Here is a 21,546-nt window from a genome sequence, read left to right as displayed (position 1 = left end):
ATTCATGGCCTGTTTGACTGTCGTATTGAAATATAGGTAAAACTTATCTTTTACTTACTCTTTATTATGGACGTGGAATTGATCAAAGACATAATCCATTACATCCTTCCTCACCCCGAACACCGTTCAAACGTTCCTTGTTAAATCGCAACCACCGTGAGCATACGTGCTTTGTCGGTTCGGTGCCCCACAATCCCGAGAACAACCTAGGTTCTCGGTACAATATCCATACACGGAAGGGGGCGGTTGAATGCAGTAAGAAAGGATGGTGGATCATGTCACATCGCGGCACATAAATAGGGGGTGGGAGTGGTGCAACCGGCTCAACCCTAGCACCAGCGATTTCAACTACCAAACCTTCTTTGGCAGCACCAATCGTTCGCTCCTCAACCTCGGCAAATGCCTCATTCACATCTGTCGTGCTCATGAAAGTCAGAGGGATTTGATTTCCACTCCATTCCGTTGAAGGATTCCCCGGGGTGATCTCCGCACCCTTCACAACATCTACGTTTACACCCCCATTGTTAGAATGTTGTTCAACGTTCTCAATTACATCCTTTTTAACAAAGGGGCACGAATGAAAAATCATAAAATTAAACACCATGCTTTTGTATAAAAAAAATTACAAGTAAAACTCTAAAAGTGAGACAGTTGGGTCACAGAGTTACAGACCCAATGAATTACAGTTATACATAGAAGGGCAAGAGCTATACACGTGTGAAGTGTTAAAAATAAGCTATCAGAATTATTCGCCCAGAGTAAGAGTTATACACATATGGTTAGGAATTGTACCAAACGTATAACTCTGGCCATAAAATGTATAACTGTAAGCATAGAATGTATAACTCTGGCCATAAAATGTATAACTGTAAGCATAGAATGTATAACTCTGGCCATAAAATGTATAACTCTGGCCATAAAATGTATAACTGTAAGCATATACACTATAATGTATAACTTCAGGAATAACTCCAGGTATAACTCTAGATATACCTTCAGCTATCTAATGTATAACTCCAAAGCATATATTGTATAACTCTAGTCATATACTGTATAACTGTAGTCATATACTGGTTAAGAGTTGTACCAACCGGTCGTTGCAGTGGCACTACAGTTACAAGGCCTCAACATAAGTTTCAACAAAGTTATACTTTATCAACTTAGAGTTATACACGACCAATAAAAAAACGATTGTATAAAAAGTATTTAGTGCAAATTAACAAACTTACCTCGCCACCAGGACCACTCCCGTACGCTGGAAGTCCACATAAAGCTTCCTTCATTTCAGCAGTAGAAAACATACACTCCATCAATTCTTGTGTATCCAAACCCAATTCTGGGACTGAAGATTTTTCCATCTCCTTATCTGACGGTTGATTGTCTGACAATCTTTGCACATTTTCTTTCAATCCCTCACCATGAACTTGCTCGCGCACCTCATCACCTGCCCGGAGCCGAGATTCGGCATCCTCTGACCGTCCGTCAGCTTGGTGTACAATGTCTGATAATCTTTCATGGTCAATGTCTGACAATCTGTCAACATTTTCAACATTTTCTTTCAGACCCTCCCCATGAACGTGCTCATGCACCTCATCACCTACCCCGGGCAGAATCTCAGCGTCGTATCCCGGTCCGTAAGCTTGGTCAATTTCATCCGCGGTGTAATTCGCCTCCAACAACAGCTCTCTGACCGTTTGGACGGGGGTGCACACGACTTGATCCTCTAACCCTGGGCTAGCATCTGACTTCTGATTAGAAACTACTGTATCACCTCCCACTTCCTCCATAATCTTTGACCATGAAACTGCCACTGATTTCGTTGGCGCGTCGGCCTTGTCCGACTCTCCACGCGGCTCAGCATGAGGGTTACCACCCCTCCCACCCCCATCATTGGCGAGACTAGAAAGAACTTCACTTATTTGACGCGTAGATGCATCAATTCCGTCACATTTTTTGGGCGACTCACTAACTACCTCTCCAAATGCAGGGAGCATTACCAACGAAACCTTCACCTTTTCGCAACTGCTTTGCTTCAAAGAACGTACTTTTGAATCTTTTCACCCTCAAAGAATTCTTGAGAGGCCTGACTAGGATTTAGGCCCGTCGGATCACTAGTTACAGCTTTGATCCTTGCGGTTGCATCTGCGTACCATGAATAGAACACAATAGCGTTCCTTTGCATTTGTAGATAAAGCTCGTGAGTACACTGCATTCAAGAAGTACAAAGATGAGTTAGTTATATTATAATAGATGGGTACGTTCAAATGAAACAGAATCCATCTCGAAAATATATAATAGTTTGAACTTACATCGACAAATTTCTAGCTTTCAATTCCTGGTCATCCTCGACACCTGCTGGTAGTTCTATCTGAATGAACTTCTTCTCAGAAGTTGAGCAGGAGAGAGGGGGTGGGGGGCCTGATAGCAACAGTAGTTTGGGTTCACGCGGGTCACTGAGGCTGCTACTCTCCAAACTCCTTCTATAAGAGGGGTCTTGAAGTCACCTCGGATACCTGGTCTTAGACAAGGTTAAAGTACCCAATCCCCCTTGAGCCACCTCAAATTTTACCCTCTCTACAAGCGAAGTTTCATCCCAATGCTTAATCAAAGGTAGATCGTGGAGGCACGGCTTACCCTTGTAATCATATCGCTGAAAGTAGCTTATCATGAGGAAGGGGATACAACCACCCAACATCGTTACCCACCTTTTACAGTCTGTCCCCGCTTTCACCATCATTTCCAAAATATAAGAGCACCAGTCAAAATGCGGGATGGCTTTAGGATCTTCTACAGCCCTTAACAGCTTCCAATCTATCCCGTTGTTTGGGGTGGGTGCGAGGAATAAAGACATACAGAACAAAACAAAAAGCCGGCAAAAATGATCGTCCGCCTCCTCGTACTCCATAAGTTGCTTGTAAACTTTCCCTAAACTTATTGCCCTATTCCCTTTGCCCACCCCGTACGCTTGCCGCCATTTGTCCTTCAGCTTCTTATTCTCGGGATCGTTGGACCCCTTCTGCGAGCTCACAGGCACCAAAGGGAGAGGGTTGGGTCCAAAAGGTATCAAGAAACAGTCATGCACATCATGCTTACTGATCATAAACTCCTTCTTCCGAGAAGCCCTGAACACATATGACCCATCCGAGAAGGACTCCAAGAATAGGCGAACGTGTGCAAGTGGGAAGCTGCTAATCTTAAGCTCCAAAACGCCACCAAACCCAATTTTCTTAATAGCGGACACCTGATCCTCATTAAGCTTTTCAATGAGAGAGACAAGCCTTCGAGGTTGACACGAAACCGTGATTTCATGCACCCTCTTCACCATTGGCTTGGCCTCGACCATCTGGGGAAAAACAAGGACAACACACAAAATTAGACATACTGTAGTTGCAATTAGAGATATTTGCAACAAAGAAATAGACATACTGTGAAATAAAGTTATACAATAGATAGTCAGAGTTATACAAAATATAAGTAAAGTTATGCATTCTGATAATAGAGTTAATCAGAAAATATCAAGAGTTATACATTCTGACAGCAAAAGTTATTCAAAATGTAATCAGAGTTATACAACAAATGACAACGGTTATAAAAAGGTCAAACTTTGAACCTGGGAATCGGCTCCTTCTCAAGACTTGGTGCATCATCCATCTCAGTAGTGACAAACAAAAAGGGATTCGATTAACAATGATTATACATATACATATAATCTGTAGCTGACAAACAAAAGAAGATATAATCAGGAGAGTTATACAGAATAACAGTACAGTTATACATATAATAACAAAAGTGGTCAATCTGAAACAAAAATTATCTAATGTGTAACTCTAGAAATATACTGTATAACTCTAGGCATATATTGTATAACTCCAGGAATAAAATGTACAACTCTAAGCAAATATTGTATAACTCCAGTTATACATTATGACAACAGAAGTTATTCAACATGTAATCAGAGTTATACAACAAATAACTGCAATAGAATGTATAACTCTAGCAATAGAAAGTATAACTCTGGCCATGTAATGTATAACTCTAGCCATAGAATGTATAACTCTGGCCATATATTGTATAACTCCAGTTATACATTATGACAGCAGAAGTTATTCAACGTGTAATCAGAGTTATACAACAAATGACTGCAATAAAATGTATAACTCTAGCAATAGAAAGTATAACTCTGGTCATGTAATGTATAACTCTAGCCATAGAATGTATAACTCTGGCCATACAATGTATAACTGTAAGCATATGCAGTATAATGAATAACTCCAGGAATAACTCTAGGTATAACTCCAGACATCTAATGTATAACTCCAAAGTATAAATTGTATAACTCTAGCTATATATTGTATAAATCCAGGTATAAATTGTATAACTGTAGGCATATATTGTATAACTCTATGTATGGAAATTAATTAGAAGTATAGTTATACATATAACAATTAGAGTTTGACATTATGAAAAAGGAGTTGGTCACAGAATCAGAAGAGCTATACATCTAGAACCCAGAGTTATACATCTAGAAACCAGAGTTATACATATTGCGGACTAAAGTTATACATCTAGTAACCAGAGTTTTACATTAATTAACCAGAGTTATACATATTGAGTACTAAAGTTATACATCTAGTAAGCAGAGTTAGACATCTAGTAACGTATAAATCAAAATCAAAACTTTTAACCTGGATATCAACTCCCGTGTCAATACTTTCTACAACATCCATCTGTAGATGACAAACAATTGGGATTAGAGTTATACAGATATTTAATTGAAGTTACACATCATTCTATAAGAGTTATACCAACAAGACGAAATTTTTTACCTTCGATTCAGATTTCTTGGAAGATTTCTTGGCATTTTTCTTGGCAAAAACCATTGTTAATTATCAAATGACCTCGAATTTTATCTGCACAACCATAATTAACAATTGAACAAATAAACATCAAAGAAACCCATAATTGAAGATTGAAAAATCAAATGAACTCTTTTTATGATAGTTTAACAAAGGCAATAATTAACAAAAAACAAACTACAAATCACTAAATAAGGAATGGAGAAAATACCTTATAAAAAAATGGAGACAAAGTAGTTTGCAAAGTAGTTGGAATTAATTTGTAGTGATGAAAATAGCGTTTGTTAGGATGGAGTTAATTGGTAGTGATGAAAATGGAGTTATCAGAATTGTGAAGAAAGAAAAGGAAGACGAAATGACAGAAAATAGAGGGAAAAATACCCGCAAGTTGTTTTGAATTGTCTAGAAAATGAGGAGGGAAATGATCATAGACTGATGGACAAAAAGTGTAGCATGCATGGGTTAGTGGGTAAGAGGAGAGAGGTAAATCAAAAATATTAGTTTAATGGGGTTTAGTGGGGTTTGATCACAAATCTTGGCCATTGGTTTGATTGATCCAACCGCCCACATTAGGACTTATGGACTTAATATATCTAAGGGCCTTAGTTGATCTCTTCTCTCTCTCTCTCTCTCTCTCTCTCTCTCTCTCTCTCTCTCTCTCTCTCTCTCTCTCTCTATATATATATATATATATATATATATATATATATATATATATATATATATATATATATAGGCGGGATCCAAATGAGGACGGCTAAATATTTGAGGATTGAGGACGGTATGAAATAACACACTTTATTCAATACAATACCACGCGCAAAAAATCAAACCACAAAACACAAAAACGCGCAAAAAATTCAAACATAAAATTAGACGATTGATATTTCATATTCTACTACAACTTTCTCTCTCTTAAAATTGAAAAAAAAATCGAAGAAAATACTGATAAATTGTTGAATCAATCAAGATTACAAAGGAATACGAATCATTGCTGCATATCATCGCATTTTTCTTTGAATTCAGGTACAATTTTTGATATAAATTCTTCCGATTTTCCATTTTAGGTATATTTTCCAGAAATAATTGATCAATTGGTTTACGTATTCAATATATTTGCTCTGAATCTTTGGTCGGATGTTTTTATAACATAGACATGCATATAATTTGGGTAAAATCCGAGAAATGTTCATTCTAGGGTTTCAGAAATGTTGTGCAATTATTTTAACATTTTCATGCAAAAATATTCGCATGAACTAATTGATAAAATCGATTATTTTTCATCTACTTTCATATTATTGATCGTGTTTGTGTGTCTTACTGCTTCGCAAAATTTCTCTAATTCATTTAATTTGCGTTTGTATGTAACATCACAGATAATAGATGAAGAACACGAGAAAAATGTATTGTATTATATTCTGATATTGTATAATGTATTGTAAATCTTGTGATATTGTATTGTAAATGATGTGAGATTTTATTATGTATACTATCTAATACTATAACTAGTTGTGATATTGTATTGTAAATGTTGTGATATTGCAACTAGCTGTGATATTGTATTACATTCTGATATTGTATAATGTATTGGATGAAATATAAAACTAGTTGTGAAATTGTAATGGATATGTTGTGATATTGTATTGGATATATTGTGATATTGTATTTGTAGACATGGAAAAAAAATTCATGTTGTATTGAATTTTTTGTGTTATGCAAAAATTGTTTTGTACTGACGTAATTTGTCTCAGGTTTTTGAACAAATACAGTCATGAACACGCTGGCACTCACAGAAACTCCAACAGAAAAACCTTGCAAGAAGAGAAAAGCTATAAACGATAATAAGTCCCAAAAAAACTCCACAAAAAAAAAAACCCCAACAAAGGGAGCTCCAAATGTGGTGACAGGAGATACCTCTGATCATAACAAAATGATTGTGCAAAATGAAAATGAGGATGGTTTAGAAATTATGGACGTGATTGAGCAAAACAAAAAAGGAACTGGTCGACATAAAAGTGAGCACAAATTTGTAACAAAGTGTAGGCCAAACAAGCTGTTTGAGCTTATTTGTGAGCTTAATGATGAGCAAAAGAAGGCAGTGGAAGAAATTGGTTTTGGAGGCTTGTTGCATTTAAAACTTATTAAGGAGATTCCTAGAGGGATTGTGGAATTGCTTATAAAAACTTTCAAGCATACCAGCTACATGTTTAGGGCGAAAAAATCGAGTTTTTGTTAAGCAAAGCTGATGTGCATGATGTATTCCTGCTTCCTAGGGTTGGTGCTAGGGTGCAGAAAACTATGACTGGTAATTGCAAGTTACTGCTGATGATGAATTGAAAGTTGAGTGGCGAAGAAAATTTGGATTAGAGAGTAAGGCAGACCCTATTAAGTTGAACATTGTGCATGATAGATTAATGAGTTGCAATGAGTCGGGTGATGATTTCAAGAAGCTGTTTGTTTTATATAGCATGTCTATTTTCTTGGCACCTACAACAAATTACACACTGGATTTCAAACTGCTTAGGGTTGTTGAAGATGTGCCAAACATAAAAAATAGTGACTGGAGTTTGTATGTTTTTGAGCTGTTGGTAGAGGCTGTTCATAATTTTAAGGAGGGGACCAAAAAGACAAGTACTATTACTGGATGCATACTTGTGTTAATGATATGCTATTTCCATAGGGTGAATTTTAAAGGGGATGTGTTAGCCCACAGCCTACCGCTTATTCGACACTGGGATCATAAAGAGTTGACAAAAAGAGCTAAAAGTGAGTTGGTGACAGGTGCATTGGGGAATGCTGTCCCGTCTAAAATTGTTTACCCTATCTGTGAGCAGCCAGGTTATCAAGAAGATCAGCGACCTCAAACTCAACCTCAGACTGAAACTGAAATACCAAAGGGATACATGTTAATCAAATTGCCTCCTTGGATACAAAGTGACGAAGAAATAAGAGGAAGCGCATTAGATATAAGACAAACTTTATAACTGTGTTACCTTTTGAGATAATTTTCTGATATTCTTAAACCTTATTAGTATTACTAGTATTACAATATTAATTGATAGATGTGACCTTGATATTGTATTATGATTTTTAAAAATGCTAGGAAATTCATGAAATTTTTTTGAGAATGACGAGGGATTCAGCATTGTTTTACAAAAGATACACTGATAATATGAAAGAGTTCAACTCAAAGATAGCTGGACCTGTTGGAAATGATACAAAATCAGATGAACTGGGTAGTGATAAAACCGAAGCAGCTGAATGTCCTCCCAAGGAAGATACTGTAGAAGAGACTGGTGAAAAAACTGTTGATGGCAATGATGATAAGGTAGAAGAAAATACAACTGAAAAAGATCAATTTGGCAGCCAAATTCCTCAAACATTACCTTTTATGAAAGATCCATTCTACCATAGCTTTATCGACGGTTTGGTACTGAGGGCAAAAGAAATGTATGATTATTCACAAGGGATGCCATCATTCGACGTATGGACTGATATGTTGAAAGCTCAGTATAAAGAATTGGACAAGTCCTACGGTGGTTGTACTGATAAAGACCTCCAAACGGATTCTCAAGTAATCATTGATGACATGATTTATGAAGATATGAAACAGTGCCCTAATTTGGATGAGATATTAGCTGATGTGAATGTACAAAATGAAGAAATTAGTGAGGAAGTCGTATATTCCCGTAGAAGAGGTGCACATGCAAGTGAAAACAATGAAAAAAGCAAAATAACAACTGTTCAAAAAGGAGGAACAAATGAGTCAAGGAGTTTACTTAGTGACTATTTGCTCCACTCAAAGACTATACCAGAATGTGCATTGTTGGTATCTCAGAACTTAGGTTGTACCGTACAATGTGGACAACCAGATAAGCAAATGAGACTACTGTCAGAATTCTTGCTGGGAAATAGACAGTTGTTTGAATCAGTTCTGAAGAAACGGAAAGAGGTCATGGATTATTGTTTTATTCACGATCATACAATTGAGAAATCGTAAGTCCATTTTCAAACATTAAAAAATTTAAAAGGCTTACTGCTATATTAAGCATATTAGTAAATTGATCTTTAATTTGGTTGATAATGTACGATAGAGAAACACTTGCAACATATGGGACTTACCATGTAATTTCAAGATCAGATATAGAATCATTATTGCCTAATGTGAAGATTGAGTCGTCTGTGATTGAATCGTGGTCAATTTTGATGAATGAGTTGTCAAAAAAGGAACAAGAAGCACCAGTACCAAAAAGGATTTTCTTTGGGCTTGCACATGCCGTAAGTTCTAATTCTTAAAAGTGTGATATTGTATTGAAGAGTTTGTGTTATTGTACTGTATGACAGTTGTTATTGTAATATTGATTAATATTGTATTGAAGAGTTTTTGTTATTACAATTAGTGTGATATTGTATTGTAAATGTTGTGATATTGCAAGTAGCTGTGATATTGTATAATGTATTGGCTGAAATATAAACCATGACTGATAAAAATTGTTTCAAAAATATGTGATATTGTAATGCAATATTTGTGATATTGTAATTTAAACCATGACTGATAAAAATTGTTTCAAAAATATGTGATATTGTAATGCAATATTTGTGATATTGTAATTTAAGTCAATTTTTTCTTCAATTAGTATGATATTGTATTGACGAGTTTGTGTTATTGTACTGTATGACAGTTGTTATTGTAATATTGATTAATATTGTATTGAAGAGTTTGTGTTATTTCAATTAGTGTGATATTGTATTGTAAATGTTGTGATATTGCAAAGTAGTCATGATATTGTATTACATTGTGATATTGTATAATGTATTGGCTGAAATATAAAACTAGTTGTGAACATGGATATGTTGTGATATTGTATTGGATATATTGTGATATTGTATTTCTATTTATGGAAAAAAATTTCAATTAGTATGATATTTTATTGAAGAGTTTGTGTTATTGTAGTGTAAGACAGTTATTATTGTAATATTGATTAATATTGAAAGGAACCTATTGTGTTATTGCAATGTTACAGACACCTCTAGAACAAATCTTAATGCTAAATGGAGAAGAATTTGAGAAGACAAAAACACTTACTGAAGAAATAGCTGGAGCATAAGGATATATGGCAAAATGTTTGCAGCCAGCCACTAAACTTAAATTCAGATCTGGTAAGACACTAGCATTGTCAAAATTGTTTGTGTTATGCCATTTATTTACTGATTAAACTGATAAAAAAATTTCATGCAAACTTTATTAGGTGTTCCTGCCTTTGCTGATAAGCGAACATTATTTCTGCATATGCATCAACTTTCAAAACGAGACAGTGGACTACTTAGACAATAGGCTCTATGACAACTTCAAGAATCGAGTTTTTTACCTTCTTTGAGTTGGCTGTAAGTCTTAAACTCAAACTTTACTGCAAAACTACAATTGATGTGTTTTATTAAATTGGAGGAATTTTCTTTACATTAATGAGATTCTTAATTGTTGTCAAAAATGTATAGGCAAAGACATTTGGGAGTTACATGTGCAGCAAAGGTTTAAAGAAAGGAGAAAAAGTGCAAATGTTTCTCTTAGTTAATAAGAAATTCAAGTGGCAATCAAAGTATTTTAACTTAGACCGTGGGGTATTTATGATGCTGCACATGATCTTTTACAATGGGGAAATATTTGATTGTGATTTGAATGATGAAATGAAGAGGAAATTATATCGAGCTGAGATAGCAGCAGCATTGGTTTTCAGTGATTATAACCATACCAGGACTGAAACAATGGATACTGTTGCAAACTTCAACACACTAAAGGAATCGTTGGAACCAATCCTGTTGGAAAAAAAGAGGCTGAAAAGAGAAGAGGAAGAAAAAGCAAAAGCAGACAGTCTGAAGAAAGTTTGTACACCAAAATCAAAAATCAAAGGTTAATTAATTTTACTTAAGCGCTCATTTTTTTCTTAAACAACATAATTTTATTTGGTACTAAAACAGTACATCACCTGAACTGTTCTTTAGGGTTGAAAAGACCAGACGACAATGATTGCAATACTAGTGTCTTGGGTAGCCGTCGAAAAGGAAATTCAGATGGTCTTGGGTGCACATACAACTGTGGCAAAGCTGGTGATATGCTGGTTGTATCCAAATTTATGAGGAACAATCAAGCACTTTTAGCAAGCTTGTTGAAAGTAAGAAAAGAAGTACTTGACTACTGCTTATTGGACGACCACACATTCTCTATAGAGTAAAATTGAAAACTATTATGATATCCTCAACTATTTTAACTGATGTCCATCATTTATTTAGTAGCATATGAAAAGAATATTTCAACTAATGCTCATCCTATACAATTGCTTGTAGTGAATGTGTTGCTTGTCTCTGTCTAAGAAGCAAAACTCCTCAGAGAAGATATACTATCAATACAACAGACCGTGAATGTCACGAGCAAAATGATTGAATGTTGGGCACACCTACTGAATGACATTGAGTACAAGGACCACTGCACAACAACTTTACTGTTTCTCGAACTTCGTCACATGGTATGCAATATTATTTACAAGTAGTTTAGATATTTGATTGTAAAATATTGTAAATTTAATATTATTACAATTAATAAGTGATGTTATTGATAAACAACTATTTTGCAACACAGGATGCTGTTCACGCATTATATCAACAAGGAGGTGATGAAAGTCAGGATGAAACTCATAAATTGAGGATTTTTGAAGCTTGGGATACTTTTATTACCGCAAACAACGGTACATGCAACTTGACAGCTAAGATTGTTTTCGTACTAATGCTATTTGAAGACCATTACTTTTGTGTTTGTATAAACTTTAACAAAGAAAAGGTTGAAGTCCTAGACAATACATCCTATGATAAATGGGAAGATACAAGTGTTTACAAACTGGCAGATATTGTCGTAAGTTGAATGCTTTAGTTGATAATGGAAATCTGAGAAATTGTTGGATAATATATGTGGGTTTAATCCGATGGTTGTCTTGAAATGTGTCAGGCTTCATGCATGAGTGACTATCTGGAAGCAAAGAAAAGGCCGAAAGCTGAAGAAATAATAGGATTTAACATTGTTAACGTAAGCTTCAAATGGCAAAAACCGGAACTAAAGAACAATGAATCCGGCACTTTTCTAATGCTGCACATGATAAGGTATGAGGGAGAAGTATTTGAAGCAGATCTTGATGGAAAGGTTGGCCGCAGATACTATTGGGCGTAAATGGCGCAGAAGATTAGTCTTGGCTGACATAAATGGAATTAGGGATCAACTCATTCAAAAAGTAGCAAAGTTCACAGCAATAAAGGAAGAAGTCTGGCCTCAACTGAAACTGAAAAGAGATGCATCAATGAACAAAAAACCTGTAAAAGGAGGCAAGGGTGAAGATGTGCAAAAGCCGGTGAATACTGAAATGCCTGTTCTTCGTAGTTCTCCTAAAAGGTAAATAAAAAAAATAAAAAAATGGCTAATCGGATATAATAATGTCATTACTTTGTAAAGATATTCGTTTTTGTTTTATTTGACTATGGAGATATATTAATCGGTGCACATATTTGGGATTGCAGTGGTATTGTCAATGGGCAAAACACAAGTGGTGGTCAGAGGATCAAAACAGTTGCACAATATGCAAGAGCAAGAGGTCGAGGTAGAGGTCGAGGACGAGGCAGCAATGTAGGAAAATAGAAAGTGTGTAATCTGACTTAGAAATGAATGCATTGTGAGATTGATTTGTAATAGGTAGACAAAAATGGGTTTGGAGTTTGATTTGTAATAGGTAGAAAAAAATGGTACAATCTAGATCGTTTGATAAGGTTTTGTAATGAAGATATATCAAATTAGTGTTAATGTGCTATTTTAAAAGGGTTCATGCATCTATTTCTTGATCAATTATTTTATCTTACAGGTGTGATATTGGAATGAATGCATTGTGAGATTGTATTATGTAATTCGTGGTATTTAAACTTTAAATCGAACATTAGGTGAAATTGGTACTTTAACAGCATTCAAAATGACATATTATTTGGAAAAGGCAAAAACATGTGATATAGTAACTCTTATTAAACAAACATTAGTCACACTTGACTGAGAAATCTCTTTTTTAGAAACCGTGATATTGTATAGAAGAACAGCTGATATTGTATTGAATAAGTTGAAATATTGTATCACATGGCACGTCTAATTATGTGATATTGTATTGAATACGCTGTGATATTGTAAAGAATACTGTAACCTATCACCGTTACCTCGGAATATTTTTGCATGAGAAATCTCTTTATTAGAAACCGTGATATTGTATAGAAGAACAGCTGATATTGTATTGAATAAGTTGAAATATTGTATCACATGACACGTCTAATTATGTGGTATTGTATTGAATACGTTGTGATATTGTAAAGAATACTGTAATTAATGGGTCAATTGTGGTATTTATTTAAGACAAGTATGATATTGTATTCGCTATCTTGTGATATTGTATGGCCTAAAAATGTGAGGATAATAATTATTCCCACTTGTGATATTTATTTAAGACATGTATGATATTGTATTCGATATCATGTGATATTGTAGAAACTGCGAGGATAATAATTATTCCCCAAAAAGTAAAATTTTGAATTGAATATTGCGCGGTATTGTATTGAACAGACTGTGATACTGTAAAGAATACTGAAATTATTTTGATACGTGTTGTGTTTATTTGATCCAAGTGTGATATTGTATTCGGTATAATGTGATATCACATTATACTTCAAATGCAATATCATAGTTCTAACTATGAAATATCACAATATGTACATTAAAAAACCCATCATCATCAATATTCCACCACATTCATTTTAATCTGCAAGTTCAGAACATGGACATTGAAATACCACACGCCTGACTATGCAATATCACGACATGTACGGTAAAATATCAGACATCTGATAATACTGTTTTAAAGCACTATGGAAGAAATATCACCCGTCTAACTATGAAATATCAGACGTCTAACTATGAAATATCACACTTATATCACTACGTAAATCCTAACGTATGGAGTGTAATTGCTATAATAGTAATGAAACTATGACATGTATATCCTATATATATTGAGCTTCATCAACAAAGAATCCTCCAACTATATATATTGAGCTTCATCAACAAAGAATCCTCCAACCAAGAGACGACGACACAAATAATGTTTTGGATGGCCTTGATGAACATGAATCAGTATACCAGTCAATCATCATCTGAACTCCCCTGAAAAATGCAAAACAAAGACAACAAGTAGTTATCAAAGAAATGAACAAGCACGGTTGATACATTTTGAAATTAAGATCATAAACAAGACAACGAGTAGTCGTCAATAAATATCAAAAGTATATACAATTCCAAAAATAAAACTCATAAACAGAAATCGTATGGCATCTTACTTATAGAAAGAATGTAATAGAATATATTTATTTAGGTAGCATACCCGATTCTCGATGTCGGTACAAAAGGATGAGGGCGATTCGCTTATCATGGTTAGCCAATTGTTTGCAATTTTTGCAAAGCCTTTTGGCTTCTCCGCTTTGGCAATGCATTGTTGCTTTGTCGATATCATTCTCTTCCCACTACCCTTGTTCTTTGCCCGACGAGGCGGTAGAATCCTCACCTCGGTTGAGGAACTACATCCAAGAAGCATTTCCAACTCCCGCTCTTTTGTCATTGATCGTGCTTATGGATTGAGTTTGACCCGAAATTGCTTCAATGTGTCAAAGAAGATCGTTGATCCGATTGTTAGGCATAGTTCTCAAAAATTGATAGTTGAGTAGAACTCGATCATAATTTGCACATCTACAAATTTTCCTTACATCGCTGGCATCAAAGTCGTTAAGTAACTCACCATGTGAACCATATAGAGGATCTTTTGTGCATTCTTTGTCCAAATAGCATAAGTATGTACTTATCATGCAAAGTCCTAACTTGTTTCCCAGAGAAAACCCAAATAATGTGTCTGCAAATAATACCCTTCATATTAAACAACTTACAAGAACATTCTCGCCGACGTGCTTGTAGAATTGAACACTACTTGATAAGTCTTCCGCTATCTAGCGTCGAACAACAATGACCTCATATCATCGATTGGTGGTGTGAAGCCACCAACACTAAGAGAACACATGGAGGCAGCAGCCTCTTGTTGAAAATCTTTGAAAATAGCATGGGTATAAACCTTGGACGCATGAGCTTCCAAGTGTAGAGACGTAACTAATTGGGGTAAAGTATAATCACTGTCTCGATCATGTTGCTTTTGAGTATGACGTTGTTGATCCATGGCGCTTTGAAAACGCATCCAAAACTCAACAAGTGTACCATGTATATTTTCAAAACGCTTGAAAAAGCTATTCTGGCTCTCCGATCGTTGAGTTGTTCGGAGAAGACATCCCATAGGAATATCACGATAATAAGTCGGGATCCATCTCCTTCTTTTTTTATACATGTATGACAACCATGAATTTGCTTGCAAGTTATGTTCAACAATTAAGTCAGACCACTTCCGTTCAAATTCTACAGGTTCCAAGTCAGAGTCCCAAACAACAGAATTCAAACGACTCACAAAATCAGTCTCCTTGGATATTGTAATTCCAATCTTGTCAGGGACCTTTTGCATAATATGCCACATGCAATATCTATGCATAGCCTTCTTGAAAACTTTGGGTACAACCTTCTTTATTCCTGGACATTGGTCAGTGATTATACATTGCGGCTCTCGCTGACCCATAGCGTCTAAGAACTTCTCAAAAACCCACTTAAATGAATCGTCATCCTCATGAAACAACAATGCAGCAGCAAAAGTCACAGATCTTTTGTGGTGGTCTACCTCAGTAAAAGGAGTGAAAATCATAGAATGTTTATTTGTACCGTAAGTTGGATCAAAACTGACCAAATCACCAAAGGAAGAGTAATTTCGACGTGCATGTGCGTCACACCAAAACACACGAACCAAACATTTGAAAGAATCCACTTCATAAGCAAAGTAGAACCCTGGATTGGTTTCACGGAGGTTCTCGAAATTATCGATAAACAATTGAGAATCTTTATCTCCTATGAAACATTTGATATCCCTTCCAAAGTTCTTAAAATCAATCAATTGAGCACCAACATTCTCATAACCATCTGCATGTTCCTTAGAATATCTATATGCCGATGTAGGACCTAAATTAACTTTTGAATGATCAATAATTGCCTTCTTATGAAAAAGATGAAGGTGTCTCTTTTTTCTTTGAAATTCTTGATTTGTGAGCGAACAAAGACGATGATTATGCCATTCACGAAACTGAGTTACAACATAAACATCCTTGATAAGGCGAAATTCAATCATAGCATCACAACCAATCCTAGTTAGTTTATTGTTCTTAATATCAAACGGCTTTATAAGTGGCTGCTCCACTACACTATCATGAACAATAACTTTCCTTTTCTTACCATCTCTAAACCCTTCACGATTACAGACAACAAGTTTATAAAAGATGGCACCATCAGCATTTTTTTTGAAAGGACTTCCTAGGTTCAAAACCACATGCTTCTGCATAGACATTATAAAAACTGATAGCGTCTTCCAATTTTGCAAAAATCTGACCAAGTTGAGGTTTAAACTGAATTGCGACATTTCTTGACCACAATTCAGTACCACCAGTGTGGATTCCAAAAACATTGATGTTCATGATAAGAAACAGAGGTTGTTCAATGCGGGGAGTAGAAGTAATTTCAAAGAAAATGATTATCATTAGACGTAGATGGGGAAGGACTTTCAATGCGTGGAATAGAAGTAATTTGAGACACACTAGTATCGTGAGAGATGAATCCAAAGAAAGGTACACAACTATCGCATCTGAAAAAGAATGCAATATAAGAAGCAATTTAAAATATAACAGGTAATAAGCAAACAAGAGGGGGACAAGACTAATGACAAAATTTGGTATTGTAATAGTTGTGATATTGTATTGAATATGGTGTGATATTATATTGGACAACTCATTATTATTGTAATATTGTGAAAGCGCTTTCAAGGTCTCAAAACGAATATAGTACAAGAATGCATTACAACAGCCGATAACAGATGTAAAGTAAACAATAAGTTACAATGACGGCAAAATCAAGAGAAAATTGAAAATATAGGTAGCAAAAACAGTATGAAGCTTGAAATTTCATTCAGTACACCAATAAAACCGTAAGAAAAGTAAAAATATAGACAAATTCAGAAGAACGAAGTAACAACACTAGCAAATGCAAATATATGTAGGAAAAATAACAAGTAAATAAAAATAAAGCTGCATATGAGGAAGTTAGACATAAAATCGAACACAAAGCAGGAAGAAGAAGAGTAATTCAAATATGTGTAACAAAAACAACAATTACATAAAAATAAAGCTGAAAATTGTAAATCTAAACATGAATTCATAATTAAACGTAGCGAATATGTGGAAAAACAACAACAATAACAACAAAATAAAGTGAAATTAACAAATCAAGGAAAAATCAAGCAAAGCAAGAAAAGAAGATGTACCTGACATAGCGATTTAGATTGAAGACAAGTGTAATCCTTGATAAGAAATAGTAATCAACGAATCGCGCAAGAAATAAGCAAGCAGAAGAAGGAATCCATGGATGTCGAGGAAGATGAATTTAGAGAGAGAAAGAAATTGATGATTAAAATTAGGCAAATCAAAAGCCGAGTAAAATTAAGGAAGCGGGGGTATATATACAAAGAAACGAAATTACCAAACTACCCTTAATTCTATGTGTTAAATATAAGACGTAGGATCTATTACTTTAGATGGCTTAGATTGATCCTCAATCCCTAAATATATGAGTTATACTCATATGATCCTAATTATATATATATATATATATATATATATATATATATATATATATATATATATATATATATATATATATATATAGCAAAGTTCTCCTAAGTCCTTCATATCTTTTGAGTCCATAAGTCTCTCCCATATCCCTTAGATCATGCTTGGTGGATGCTTGAGATTGAAAGTAAGAAACACACTTAACACTAATTAATTCACTTCTCTCTCTAGTTTTAATAATACATTTACTAATTCATTATCATACACAATTAACACCACCATTTATCTTATACTTCAAAGTTTATGAAAATTTTGTTAACACTTTTCCAGTTTCAGTTTTTTTTCGTTTTTTTTTTTTAGAAAAGTTTTCGACATTTTAGGATTTTACGAGTGTAATTCTAACAGCAAAAAGTGTAACTTTAATCTACGAAGCGGTTTTGACGGATATTATTTTGAAATTTGTAATTTTAAGGAATGTTTACGAGAATTTTGCGTCTTACGAGTTTAACTTCAGTCTTTTTTGTCTGATTTTGACGAATAATATTTTAAATTTTTGTAATTTTATCACAACTTATTGTAATTTTAGCATTTTACGAGTGTTATTTTAACGACAAAAAGTGTTATTTTAGTCAAGGAAAGTATAATTTCAGTCCAATGAAAGTGTTATTTTAGTCCAGAAAAGTATTATTTTAGTCCAGGTAAATGTAATTTCAGTCCAATGAGAGTGTTATTTAAGTCCAGAAAAGTGTAATTTTAGTCCAGAAAAGTATAATTTCAGTCCACTGAGAATGTAATTTTAGTCCATTGAGAGTGTAACATTAGTCCAATGAGAATATGAGAATATGACCAAGTCCATTGAGAGTGTAACATTAGTCTAATAGTAGTAAGTGTAATTCTAGCAGAAAAAGTGTAATTTTAGCCGAAAAAAGTGTTATTCTAGCAGAAAAAAGTATAATTTTAACAGAAAAAAGTATAATTTTAACAGAAAAAAATGTAATTTTAACAGAAAAAAGTGTAATTCTAACAACAACAAAAAGTGTAATTTTAGCCGAAAAGTGTTATTCTAGCAGAAAAAAGTATAATTTTAACAGAAAAAAGTGTAATTTTAATGAAGAAAAATGTAATTTTAACAAAAACAAGTGTAATTCTAACAACAACAAAAAGTGTAATTTTAGCAGAAAAAGTGTAATTTTAGCCGAAAAAAGTGTTATTCTAGCAGGAAAAAGTATAATTTTAACAGAAAAAAGTGTAATTTTAATGGAGAAAAGTGTAATTTTAACAGAAAAAAGTGTAATTCTAACAACAACAAAAAGTGTAATTTTAACAGAAAAAAGTGCAATTTTAATGGAGAAAAGTGTAATTTTAAAAGAAAAAGGTGTACTTTTAATGGAGAAAAGTGTAATTTTAACAGAAGAAAGTGTAATTTTAACAGAAAAAAGTGTAATTTTAATAAAAATGTAATTTTAATGGAGAAAAGTGTAATTCTAATGGATAAAAGTGTAATTTTAATGGATAAAAGTGTAATTTTAATGGAGAAAATATAACTTTAATAGAAAAAATAAAAAATGATATTATGTGAGATTTAAAATTTGAAAAAATCAAATTTATTTTCAAAAAATTACATCTAAAATTTAAAAATTATACCTAATGTCATATTTATTTCCAACCGTCTACACATGTAACTTTAACACAACACCCGAACACCACCAATCTTTATAGATCTAACATTAAAATAAAAGTACCTTTAAAAAAAAGACGAATTTTGAAAAAAAAAAAATAACAGGAGATTTGAGAAATATAAAAAAATAAGAAACATTTATTACCCTCTAAAAGATAGATCTTTAAAATGGAACTCGAAAAAAAAATGATTTAAATTTGGATCTGAAAAACGAAAATTCAGTAAACCAACAAAAAAAAAATTAAAGAACATAAAAAACAGAGATTTGAAGGGAGGAGAAGAGAAAGAAGAAAAAAACAAAACAATAACAATATCATGAAGGAGAACAAAAAAAAAAGAAAAAAAAAACAAAACAAAACAATAACAAACTAGATCGACAAACACACTATTTAAAAAAAAAAGTAAATCTGAAAATCGAAATAGGAGAAGAAGAGGACGGCATGGGACGAGGGAGCGGCGACAGAGGCAGTGGTGGTGTGTGGTGACTGGGGTTGGGGACGAGGGAAGACGGCAGACGACAAGGGGAGGAGAGGAAGTGGGGGGCGTGGTTGTAGGGCCGCGGCGGAGAGGCGGCGTGGTGGGGTGGGCTGGTGTGTGTGTGGTGGGTCGGGAGTTGTGTTAGTTGAGGGAAGCGGCTGAGTCGTGTGGTTTGTTGTGGGCGGTGGTGAGGTGATGTCGTGGGTGGTGTTTGTTGAGGGAGGCGGCAGAAAGAGGGAGGAGGTGAGTGGTGTTGGCGAGGAATGAGGAGGTGGTGTCGGTCGTGGGTGGTGTCGGTGGAAGGAGGCGGCAGTAGGGGTAAGGTGACGGTGGGGGCCGTGAGTCGTGGCTGTCCGTGGTGGTGGCAGAATTGGTGGTATGTATCGGTGGGTGTGGGTTGGTGAGTGAGGGAGTGATTTATTTTTTGGGTTTTTTATTTTATTTTTTTTGGGTTTTAGATAGATGAGGTGAATGTTATTTTGTGAGATGAGAGATAAAGTGGGTGGAAAAATAATATTTTATAGTGAATTAGGTGTTTGATTAATATAGATTAGGAAGGGTAGTGAGAGAGTGGGTTTAATTACCCTTAATCTCCTTTTTTCTTCACCAAATCTCAGCATTCCATTTTCCTCATCCAAAGGCTATAAGGAGGACTTATGGACTCACATGTAAGAGGAGGACTCATATGATCTTAATACTATATATATATATATATATATATATATATATATATATATATATATATATATATATATATATTTTAGGATCCGGTGAGAACGACCATTCGGTGAGAACGGTGAGAACAAGATATTTAAACAACATTGAACGGAATACATTAAACACTCGCACAAACCCAACCTGTTCACTAAAATATACATGTTGACCTCATTCTTATCTCTTGTATTTTCTCTCTCCTCTGAAAATTCCCAATTTCCTTACTCAATCTCCTATTGCGCACTAAATTATTCATCCAAATCAATTACTTTGCTTATTCTCGACATCTTCTAATCAAGTGCGGCTTTTTTACTCTAATGTTGCCTCTGATGGGGCATATTCTGCACCCGCTGACCAAGTCAACATATTGAGCAAGGTCAAAGATATCCACAAGCAAGTCAACGACTTAGACAGCCTAACCGACGCACTGGCTTCTTGCTGTCTCTTGTACCTCGGCTAGGACAACTAGCCAGCCGGGGCACATATCCGCGAACTCATATCCAAGACCCCTCGGCGGCGAGTCAACAGGGCCCGCCGGCCTGCCATGGGTCCCTCGGCCGAGGGTAGATCAGTCTTTCCACCTGCTAGCCACTTGGCCACTTGGCCACTACGTGACAAAAGGTGAAAGTCTATAAATACTCCTCAACTCTCATTGAGGAAAGGATCCACAATTTAACCTAAGAATCACTATTCATCTGGTAATATCTTCCTTATCTCTCTACAAAATATACTTCGCCAAGTAACAACAACTTATCTCTTTAAGTTTACTGACTTGAGCGTCGGAGTGAGTTCGCTCGGTCCAAAGCCGAGCCCTCAGTTTGTTCATTGTTTTAGGAGACCGAGAGGAGGATTCAACCAAGGACGATATTCTACAAGCACGGGTGGTAACAAATAACTGCTCTGGAATTACACCCGGAACAATTGGCGCCGTCTGTGGGGAAAGATACTAGAAGCTAGTCACATTCATTCCCAAACAAAAAAAAACACAAAACA

At 34.9% G+C, this 21,546-nt stretch overlaps 1 protein-coding gene across 1 annotated transcript; it reads right to left on the bottom strand.

Annotated features, from left to right (window-relative positions):
- Positions 1–14,920: 14,920 nt before the first annotated feature.
- LOC141620406 (protein FAR1-RELATED SEQUENCE 5-like) lies at positions 14,921–16,483 on the bottom strand. The gene has a single exon (XM_074437284.1). It carries the CDS (start codon positions 16,481–16,483, stop codon positions 14,921–14,923), a length of 1,563 nt encoding a protein of 520 aa, XP_074293385.1.
- Between the last annotated feature and the right edge of the window lie 5,063 nt (positions 16,484–21,546).

Source organism: Silene latifolia, chromosome X (assembly GCF_048544455.1).
Source record: "Silene latifolia isolate original U9 population chromosome X, ASM4854445v1, whole genome shotgun sequence".
NCBI lineage: Eukaryota > Viridiplantae > Streptophyta > Magnoliopsida > Caryophyllales > Caryophyllaceae > Silene > Silene latifolia.
This window is presented reverse-complemented; position numbering and strand designations above follow the sequence as displayed.

Coding starts and splice junctions, on each gene's coding strand:
- LOC141620406 (XM_074437284.1), bottom strand. CDS start 16,483: ATGTCGCAATTCAGTTTAAACCTCAACTTGGTCAGATTTTTGCAAAAT.